At 39.7% G+C, this 10,628-nt stretch overlaps 2 protein-coding genes across 2 annotated transcripts; one reads left to right on the top strand and one right to left on the bottom strand.

Moving 5' to 3' along the window:
- The first annotated feature begins 3,014 nt into the window (after positions 1-3,014).
- On the top strand, positions 3,015-4,821 carry LOC117418579 (ATP synthase subunit f, mitochondrial-like). Its single transcript, XM_034031758.3, has 4 exons — positions 3,015-3,131; positions 3,948-4,055; positions 4,254-4,370; positions 4,643-4,821. The coding sequence occupies exons 1-4, from the start codon at positions 3,116-3,118 to the stop codon at positions 4,669-4,671; spliced, it is 270 nt and encodes an 89-aa protein (XP_033887649.1). The 5' UTR covers positions 3,015-3,115; the 3' UTR covers positions 4,672-4,821.
- A 575-nt stretch (positions 4,822-5,396) lies between these two features.
- Positions 5,397-10,125, bottom strand: LOC117418012 (cleavage and polyadenylation specificity factor subunit 4). Its single transcript, XM_034030510.3, has 8 exons — positions 9,850-10,125; positions 9,253-9,303; positions 8,593-8,745; positions 8,262-8,357; positions 8,035-8,128; positions 7,814-7,904; positions 7,463-7,645; positions 5,397-7,305 (listed from the first exon to the last, which is right to left on the bottom strand). Exons 1-8 carry the CDS (start codon positions 9,950-9,952, stop codon positions 7,237-7,239), a joined length of 840 nt encoding a protein of 279 aa, XP_033886401.3. The 5' UTR covers positions 9,953-10,125; the 3' UTR covers positions 5,397-7,236.
- Positions 10,126-10,628: the final 503 nt, after the last annotated feature.

Here is a 10,628-nt window from a genome sequence, read left to right as displayed (position 1 = left end):
TTATCTTAAAATAAATAATGCATCCAAGTGTATACACAGCAGTGAGGGTGTGCAGTAACAATTCGAAACAATATGCATTGTAAGGATGCATGAAACATCACGAACTGTTGACTCCAGTCACACCCATGTTGCTCTTAAAATGAAGCTTCCACATCACATTGTAAGCCATCGCTGTCTTTTGTTCAGCATCACATTGAAAATTCCACACATTAAATCAGGATTTGGTTTCTCATAAATGAATTTGCCATTTTCAAATGTATGCCATCACGTCACATTTGATCACGTTTTTGTTTCACCGCATAAAGGGTGTGTACCGTTCTCTGTAACTATGATGTCATAGGTAAGACAGAATATACAATATCCATTTAGCTTTAGCAAATGAAATCTTCCCTGTTTCTGTTAATTGCGTTTCTGGAATAAAACTCGGCTCCCCTGAGGGGAGGTTATTAAGTAGCTCCAGAACAATTACATTTCTCATGGCAACAGAGAGATAAGAAACAATTAGGGAGCTCGTCAAGAATCAAATCATAATGGACTTGGAGATGCTGAGCTTTCAAGCTGAAAGACTGTATTTCCGTGGTCTTAAAAAATAAGAGTCAAAATACAGCATGCTTTTTACTATTCCATTTTTTACTTACTTTTCTATTATAAAATCATCATATGCCTCCACTGTTTGAAAGCATCAATACCAATAAATATAAAAACACATAACACTGCTAGCAACTGTACAGAGGTCAAAGTACACTACTGAGCCTATTTATTATTATTTGTTTATTTAGCAGACACTTTTATCCAAGGTAACTTACAGAGATTAGGGTGTGTGAACTATGCATCAACTGCAGAGTCACTTACAACTCCGTCCCACCTGAAAGACAGAGCACAAGGAGGTTAAGTGACTTGCTCAGGGTCACACAATGAGTCAGTGGCTGAGGTGGGATTTGAACCGGGGACCTCCTGGTTACAAGCCCTTTTCTTTAACCACTGGACCACACAACCACACAGCCTCCTCCTATGGCACCAAACAAACAACACAGACATACAAATGATGCAATCGCCTGAACAAAATGGAAAAATACCAGCAGGACTCATTTCCAAAAAAAAGGGGCTGATTTCCAAAAGGTGGATTTAAGGTGTTCCAATGCATAGCACCATACCAGCACGGCGTGGAACTTTTGCCAGATTCACTTGACAACCAATTCACTTTGGGAATGGTGGGGGAGGGTATGGCACCATTTTATCAACGCAATAACACAGAAAAAAAAACCCTAGGCATGGACATTGGACCATATTTGAACACCATAGCATGTGGTATTGCTTTCATGTGAAGTATGTTATAGGGAGTATAACATTGTAGCCAAGACGTGTGTAATGGTTGTTATGTGCTGCACAGTATCTAGCTTCTAGTTAGAGCTGGGTGCTAAATTACTGCAGATTCATCTTGCCAGAACAATCAATATTGAGTTAATACACTGCTGTGAAAAATCAGGATTGGATATATGATAGCCAGACACATCATGTAAGCATAATATTGCATAACATTGTCAAATGGAATACTAGTTTTAAGTTTTGTGTTCAATCTCTTTTTGAGAATTTGAAGTTGATTTATGACTTTAATTTCTTACTGCTGCACCCCACTGAGACAGACGGGCAACGATACACCCCCAGCAGCATCTATTATTCTTTCACGTTTCTGAAGTCAGTTTTCTCTCATGGCTCACAGTCACAAAACAGTTTTCAAATCCTGGCTGTAACCATGAGACCAGAAATGTTCCCTTTGGGCAGGGGAAGGAGAGAAGATTGAGAATGTGGGGGTTAGGTTTAGGGGTCAAGTTTGAGAATTTCAGGGGTCGCTTTGGGGCGAATGTGAGTTGGCAGGTTTGTGGTTAGAAGAACTGTAACTGTACTAGAAAAATAAAGGTCAGGGTCTTATTTTGAAGCCCGTGCTAACGCAAATGTTCTGAAAAGAATAAAGCATTTTTAACGGTATAAATGAAGGAGCAAACTAGTTGCTTGTAGGGTATTTTGTTTTGTTGCTATGGAGTTTCTGTAGTCGTGCTCTTTTGTTATACTTGCCAGTTCTCACGAAGAAACAACATGCAACTAAACGCACAGGACCCCAGAGCACATCCCACTAGCACAGTATTGCTTTATGGAAGAGGCCTGCGGTATTGTGTTACTTGCAGGTTTTAACGCCTGTCTGAACCTGATATCTCCCTCTAGTGGTTACACCTGGAAGTTTCTCTTGAAGAAATAGCAGGTACACGGCATGCAGTCCGTTCTTCTCAGGACTATTGAAGGCAGGTGTATAATATGGTTTTACCTGTTCAGTGAAGCTTGAAACACGAGTTACTTCACAAAGTAAGCGTTCATTAAAAACGAAGCATAGACTCATCCACTGAACCTCGTCACATTTCTGTCATCCATATACAACACATATGACATGCGAGACTATCGGTGTCTTCTAAGACATCAGAGTTCTATGGATATTGTAAGGTATACTGATGGAGGGGATTGAGAATATAAAGCAGGCCTTGCAGACAGATGTTCTGTGGTGTCCTGAAAACAGGAGAAACTGTAAGTGGAAATCTTTGCACTGGCAATCAGTGGCGACAGGAGAGTAATTTGTGTCCAGACAAAACAGCAGTAAACTGGAATGCTTTGCCAGTTATTTATTAAACTACAAGCAGCCTACAGCAGTGTTGCTTGCACCCGAAAACAGAAGGCTTTAAGAGGTTATACTCGCTCCGTGTATGATATAAATAGCATTTACTGCACTTTGCTTTGCTTTTAGCCATAGTAATCGTTTTCAGTACACTTTTTTTAAATTCTGGTAGCTATTGGTTTGTGATACTTATTGAATGTTTTTGCAACATTTGTCACGCTGTATTTAAGAAATGTATGAAAACGGAGCCTTTAAATTTTAATGATGTCAAAATGTCAAATGTCTATTGAAAAACTATCGTAATGGTAGCAGCCTCAGATACAAGTTGCCCTTATTTCAATGGTGTATTTTTATGGTCCTATCAATTTGACCTCGTTCCCAGAATCCTTTCTGAAATTCCCTTAACCTTACTCCCAGGATGCTGTTCGGCGTCAATGACACACTGCAAGCAAGATGGCTGATAAACCGGGTAAGGGTTTCGCTGCTGAAAATATGTGTTTATCTTAGTAGAAAAGCAAGTGTGCTCGTTTTTGTTGCGGTACAGGTTAACTGCGTGGGTTTTGTTTTAAGAAGTAGATATGAGCAGAGGTCTTTATTTTTAAAACTGGAATCGGAATTAACCTCGAAATGGAGGCCGATTGGGAGTCAAAGTCAAGGTCTTTTCAGGCATTTGAGATTATAAAAATAAAGACCCAGGAAACGATTGCTATCAAAGTAAAGATTTAACATTCGCAGTTGTAGATGCATATTCTTTTTTCTAGGTGGCAGCACCCCTTCCTAATGTTTCCGTGTGTAGCTGCTGTATCAGAGTAGGTATTCTCCAGAAGACCCGTGTGTACTGTATTTATATTATATGCAGGCCTTGAAATTCGCATAGACTCTTCAAATAGAGAATTTCACAGAGAGTTATATGACAGCGTTGAAGAAACAGAGATGTAGTGCAGAAATAGTAAGTCTTCAGCGAAGCTCCAGTTCAGTATCTCAGATCTCATATTAGTAAATGCTTAAAGGGACAATACACGAGTAGTTCGTTTGTAGCAGGACTAAGCTTTGTTACTTACATGAATTTACCGTAAACATTTGTTTCATGTGTATTTTTAATATCTAGATATATTTGTAATACATGTTTTTGATGGTAAACAAATTGGAGCTAAGAAAGAACACGTTTACTGTATTTGATCTTCAAACTGAATACGAATGTACCACGGATCTGTTAATTGTTTTAAGTACTGTGGAGATTCTTCATGCCCTTCCGCCCTCGAACCAACCCTATTTTTCCTTGCAGTGCCCATTGCACAGAGGAGGCTCATGGATGTGAAGCTGGGAGAGCTCCCAAACTGGGCTGCTACTCGGGACTTCACTCCCAATGGAATCCTGTCTGCTGTACGCAGAGGTAAAGCATTGGGTGCACTTGAGTTAGGAGGTTCTTGCAGACTTATTTATCTATTTATTTTTTAAAATATATACCTGGCAAAGACATGCATTCCTTGTTAGAAGTTGTGGCTTTTATTTTGTCATTTTCTATTTTCGGTAAAACAGTTGAAATTTGCTGGTTGCCTAATTTTACCCATAATTATTTCTGCAACTACAGGACATGACAGATTCTACAACAAGTACATCAATGTGAAGAGGGGGGGCATCGGTGGTGTTGCCATGCTGCTCACAGGTTACGTTGTCTTGAGCTACATCTGGGAGTATGACCATATCAGTAAGCTCTTCTCCTTTTTTTATTAATTTAGTTGTACGTAATGTGACCGTTCATATTTTAAAATGTTTCTTTCTATCTGCACTAAATTAAAACATGTTTTACAGTAAATATAGCAGATACAAACCTCATAGCAACTATATATTCTCAGATCAAGAATGCGTATTTTGATACCTTCTGACTGTCCTATTTATCATATCTACTACCAAAAAAAGCTGTGGATGATATTTAATTTAAAGCAGTTGATTAATATTGTTTTTTTCCATTTCTTAAAGAACATGACCGCTGGAGGAAGTACCACTAAAGCACTGGATTTCAAGTAATTCCACTGGTTCTGAAGCTGGTTCACCTTGGCTACAGCAGTATAAACACCTTGGCTTGTTAGTGTTCTGTGTTGTCATGGTCTACGAGGAAAAATGTGTGACCAAGAAACAAAATAAAGTATATAATTTAATACGCTGTGTATGTGTTTACAAAACTGAAATGCATTAATAAGCAATATGATGTCTCTTGTATGTGCTTTAGAAACATAATCCAGTGAATGATTCAGAGTTTATAAAATGGAAAAGAGGCACCACCATGTGCTTTGAAGTTGCCTATTTTCTGATTAGAATACATCCAAATGGTAGTTACATAACTAAGACACCAAGGTCCCAATGCATCTCTAAAAACTGAACTAATGGATCGGAAGTGTGGATCTATATTATTCAGATTAGGAAAACCCTGGCACAATCTAGCACTGCTGGATTTAATAACACTTAGTAAGACAGAAGCCTTTGAGAACAGTTATGGTACTCAAATTAAAAAAAAAAAATTACTTCAGTGTTATAAAAATAAATTTTAGGTTACTGCTTCAACACACAAATAACGGTTTTGCTAATAAGTGACATCACAATAATTTAAAATTAATTGCCATTACAGTAAAATGGATTTGTGAATTACGTTTTTTTTTTTTTTTTTAATTCACAAGGCATGAAGAATGCCCTGTTTGGCAGGTTATTTTAACAATGAAAAGGAATACGTAACTCATTTTGGAATAATATTCTTTAATTAAAAAACATGAAAAGAACAAGCACTTCATCAATCCATAAAAACATTTGGCTTTGCCAGTACTTCTTTACCTTACATAAAAAATCCTTTACCTGCAAGTCTGAATGTCCCTCTTCTCGGCTCTGCAAAGCAGTCTGACACTCTTTGGTGTTGGTCACCATATAAAGTTCTCAGGTATGCCATTTACAGAGCTTGTGGAATTTATTACTCTTATTACGTAACACATATGACTCTTGGCTCATTACGGGGGATATGAGCAATACTTCTTATTCATTCATTTTGAGATAACTTACACTGCGGATAACATGGTCAAACAGGTTGTTGAAGGCTTGGACTCCGAGCTACTGTATTGGCTCACAGCAAATACCAGTCTGCAGATAGCCTTGCCATCAAATGAGCAAGTGCTTTAAAACGGGAGGTCTTATCAAAGTCTTACATTACAAGACCCATTCCTTAAGATTGGTCATACTAAGCCTAGGCTAATTTGATCAAACAAGCAATTGGAAACACAGGCTATTGTACTGAACTGAATAAAAATGAAGAGATCATGCTCTGGCATTGCAGAAAATGCAGCAAAAACAAAAGCAACAATCTGATGCCAATTAAAAAAAAAAAAAAAAAGCAAATGGTTAATAAAGAAAACTAGGGTAACATTTATTATATTACATTATTTCTGCTTTCCTGCACCTTTTGTTACCTTTTTCAATAGTACTGTCAACCATCAATGAGAATATAAGAAAAGTAGCTGTCTTGTGAATTGCAGCTTGAGATTGTTACTAAAATGCACCTGCGTTCACACTCCTTGTTTATGACCCCAATACAAACCAGCCTTTTCCACAAGTTCAGACAATGACCAATGGCTGAGCAGTAAGGGAGGTCAGAAAAGTGTCACTTTAGGATCCTGGCTGTAAATGCTTTTGCAGGCTAGGCGACACTGCCAAGTTAAAATCCCAGTCAAAAACTAGTTACAGCAGTTCGCCACTGGTGCCCTGGGTGCTATACCGAAATACATAAGAAAACTAATAAAAACAGACACACATGCAAATAAAACAATATTAAAATGGAGCAGATGGCAGCGATCAATTCTGTTTTTCTGCTTGTGCTTACTGGGCTGTGGTTTTGCTTGCCTGCCTTGTGGCTAGTGGGTTAGCTTTATTTTAACACGCTGTAAATTACCAGAACAGAAAAGAAGCACAGGTCTTGAAAAATAATTAAAGTAAAAAGGCACCAAAGTGTTTTTTCTTTTTTTTTTTTTGGCTGACAGTGCATGTGATTCTAGGTTGGATGCCCCAGGGGTTGCAACAATCTAAGCACATAATAAAATACCAAGCAAAGCTTTAAAACAAATCCCAGTAAATGTAAGATACTGCCTGCTATCCTTACTGTCACCCAAAGTCCTGAAAGAATGCTTCCACTCTACTCCATGCATGCAGCTGTGCTAAGTGCATGGCAATGGAACTGAATCAGGCTGGCATACTCACGCCTGTATTCTCTTAACAACCATTAATAAACTTCTGACTAACTCTGCATCAACCACCACTATTACAAACTAAAAAGCAAGAGTCCTGACAGTCCGCTACTGTTCTCTACCTGCAGGCAGCTGGTATTTTTCAAAAGGGGCAACTTGTAAGTGACAAAACTGTTTGACTGTGAACTACTCACAGGGACAGACACAAGAAACTAAAAAGGGTTCACTGCCTCTTTAAAATAAAAAGGGGTCCCCTGAAAACGGGACCGATGTAGAAACTGTTTTTGGGCAGCGTGTTGCGCTCCAGTGACTGTTTCCAGAGTTCAGGTTCCACAGGCCAGCGAGGACTAATTACTGCCCACTCAGGAATGCCAGGTGTCCTTTGGTACATCGGTTTGCGTAGTGCCCCTTCTCACCGCACTGTACAGATGAAAAAACAGTGTTAGGACGAATCCAGGGGAAAAGGAACACAAAATGTATTATGGCTGTGTAGACAAATAGTTTTTTATAGTACAGTACTTTGACACGCTGCACTAAGCCAGTCCACCACAAGGGGCACACATAAGACTGTGCTTACCTTGTAACAGGTGACCTGCTCCAGGGGTCTGGGCCCTCTGCTTCCTGTGCTGTTGCCATGGTATTGCATGGCTCCAAACCCCTGCGGCATCCTCTGCTGGTTGGAGGTGATGTTGGTGCTTGTGAGCTGAATCAGGGAGGACGATGACCTCTGAATCATTGGAGTAACGTTTTGCTGCTGAAACTAAAAGAAAAAAAGTTGAAAGTATCCAAGTGAATTGCATTGCATAAGGCATCCCTGTACGACTGCTACTGACCAGTTCATTACTCAACTTCAGTCCTGCTTCACTCGCTGCCCCTTCCCTTGACGTGAACACCACACCAGGTAATTCCTTGAGAAAGTTCTACTTACATTCTGAAGGTTCCGTGCTTTCTGCTGCATCGCCGGTTGCTGAGGTAACGGCGGTTGTTCTGTTGTTCCCATTGGCAACTCAAAGCGAGGACTAGACAGATGATAAGGGATAGATTTACTCACTGTTATAATTTTTCTAACTATAAATCTGCTAAGCTTTAGCTAGTTAACTGGAATTTCTATTCAGTTTTGCTGTACATGTTATAAAACGTTGTACTTACTGCACATGTTTACAGGAGGGCCCTTCAGGACAGAACCCGACCAGGTAATTGACGCAGATATATCTTCGAGAGTGCCTGTGTCTGCACAGGGGACCTGGGGGGATTCCAATCACAGCAACACCACAATCAGAGCAGAGCCTTCTATAGGCAGAAGCGCAATTACTGCTGAGCAACTTAACTGCTCGTCAAGGCAGTACATCCACACTGGATAGTAATTAGTCTCGTACCATGTTTACAGAATCCTCGGTCGTACCACGGGCAGTCTTTGATTTTTGACTCGGGGTCAATGTGCAAGAACGGACACTCCTTATTACTGCACTCTCCTGTGAAAACCAGAACAACACAATGATAACTCCTAGTAAAACTAGGACTGGATCAAACTGCTATGCAATGAGAATTCCATCCCTGCACATACAGAAACCGTTAATAATCACCTTATCAAACTCAATTGTGGTTGCAAGTACCAATCTACAGTACTTCTTCCTCTGTACCTAAGCTATGCAGGTGACTAAGCTTTACTGCTGGCTAAGAGTGCTGAACCCTAGGAGGCAGACTTACCAAACTTGGAGTAGAAGTAACACTCTGGCATCTTGGTCATATCATACTCATGTAGAAACTCACACTGGTCTCCTTTCTTACACAGCCCCCTCAGCCAGTGCTTACACACCACCGTCTTCTCTCCACTGATGTGTCGGAACGGACACATGCCTCCTTCAAACAACCGGGACAAGAGGGGATAGGGTTAGCAGAAAAACAAAACCACAGAAACACAGCAAACCCTCGTTTATACAGAGTATAACCTACAACCTCTATTTACAACCCCCCCCCCCCAAAAAAAACAGCAACTGGTCTAATTATCTGACACACGTTTCAACCACAAGACACAGAAGTAGAATTGCTTGACAAAAGAATGTTACTCATGTCGGCCAGTATTGATACAGACGATATGATTGGGAGTTTAAAATCGAATTTCATGAAAATAGCAAATGCATGTCTACAGTATAGAGAATGGTACAGCTAACAATATCTTTGCTCAACGTAAACAAATCGTTCTTGACTGGTAACAGGTGGTCTATATTGTACTGGTGAACCACACAGCATATTGATAGAGAAAAACACATTACTATTAACTGTAACTTTCCCTGTATTTTAAATGCTTTTTCGGGGCATTTTAGTGTGTACGCGTGTGTAGATTTACACATATAGGTACTGATTTACCTTTTATACATGCCGCTTTGAGGAAGAATTCACACACAGCGGCACCAGATTCTGAAGAAACAAATGATAAATTAGACTTGCAGGAGGGGATAACACATACTGTACAATATAACATACTGGAAAGCATTTCAGTACCGTTCATTTTTTTTAATCAAAGTATTAAATCAACAACAATAAATAGATTTGATGCGTGTTTAATATACATATCGTAAACCCGTCAGCACTAAGTTTGTAATTTTTTTTTTTCAAGCAGTAATGTTAACCAATGTGTTCCTATTCCTACTGTATGTGTGGTACCAAAACTGGACCTCGAGTTACCACAGTCTAGCGTTTGTTTGTTTAAACGGAACACCCACTCCTCATTTTAAACAATTAATGAAACGGAGACTAGTCCATCCATAGTTTTATTAGAATTTACACAGGTGCATCACCGCCAACTACACAAGCTATAATTGAAATATGTTTTATTGTTCAGTTGTGTTTGAGCGCGTACTGTACTCGCTTGAATACGATCGTTGCAGTATTCGTGTACATCTGTCGTATGTGCAGATTGTTGAGCCGTGTGGTGTTGTTTTATTTATTTAAATTTTAACTCACTGTCCATGCCAGGAAACGGCAGGGGCTGTGCTCCCAGCTGCTGCTCCACAGCAACCTCCAGATCGAATTTAATATGATCAACAGTAGCAAGCAGGTCCTGCATCTTCGCTCTATGCCACAGGGCGCGCAACTTAAAAAGGAATCAAAACAATACAACATATACGCAATTAAAAAATAGAGAGCAAAACAAATCTCCCTCCTTTCTACTCCGGTACAGATCTCGCTGAAGGACCGCAGTGAGATGGGAGGCTGAACTCTGCACTTTCACCCCCAAGGGAAGACTAATCAATCCCCTCATCATGCGCACGTAAAGGCACAGGTTACAGTATCGAACTAATCTTACAGCAGTGCACACAGTGTGTCTGTTTATAACATTCATCTTTTAAAAAGTACTGTCTAACTAACATGATGAGCCGTGTGTTGTATCGGTGTTAAAATAACAATCCTACAAAGTGACACCATTTCCATCGATCACTGCGCTTTCTATTACTAAACCTGATGGACCAGCGTTGCGCAGAACAAGCATGTGGAATTGGTGCGTGATGCACCGATCCCAGTTACCGTACACACCAGATACAGGAACGGTGAAATAGATTAGACAGGTTTCGAGATGCTTTGGTAATGGCTTTGGCTGCAATGTATCAGGCGTTATAAAAGTTAAGTGGAACTGTCGCTTATTTTTTTTATTATGATACAAATAACGGCCGTGATCAAATGCCATGTGAAGACGTGTGATTAAAAAGATAAGTAATAGATACATGGGATTGTGATTCTGTTGA

The sequence above is a fragment of the Acipenser ruthenus genome, chromosome 13 (assembly GCF_902713425.1).
Source record: "Acipenser ruthenus chromosome 13, fAciRut3.2 maternal haplotype, whole genome shotgun sequence".
Classification (NCBI taxonomy): Eukaryota; Metazoa; Chordata; class Actinopteri; order Acipenseriformes; family Acipenseridae; genus Acipenser; species Acipenser ruthenus.
Note: the sequence above shows the minus strand (reverse complement) of the source record. Positions and strands in the feature narration are given on the sequence as shown.

What these genes read in the sequence shown, in the direction of transcription:
- LOC117418579 (XM_034031758.3), top strand. An exon ending in CCTGTCTGCTGTACGCAGAG is followed by an intron (nt 4,056 to 4,253) that starts GTAAAGCATTGG and finishes CTGCAACTACAG; the next exon opens with GACATGACAGATTCTACAAC. An exon ending in CTGGGAGTATGACCATATCA is followed by an intron (nt 4,371 to 4,642) that starts GTAAGCTCTTCT and finishes CATTTCTTAAAG; the next exon opens with AACATGACCGCTGGAGGAAG.
- LOC117418012 (XM_034030510.3), bottom strand. Translation starts at nt 9,952, where the DNA reads ATGCAGGACCTGCTTGCTACTGTTGATCATATTAAATTCGATCTGGAG. An exon ending in GCCGTTTCCTGGCATGGACA is followed by an intron (nt 9,304 to 9,849) that starts GTGAGTTAAAAT and finishes TTGTTTCTTCAG; the next exon opens with AATCTGGTGCCGCTGTGTGT. An exon ending in AAGCACGGAACCTTCAGAAT is followed by an intron (nt 7,646 to 7,813) that starts GTAAGTAGAACT and finishes TTTTTCTTTTAG; the next exon opens with TTTCAGCAGCAAAACGTTAC.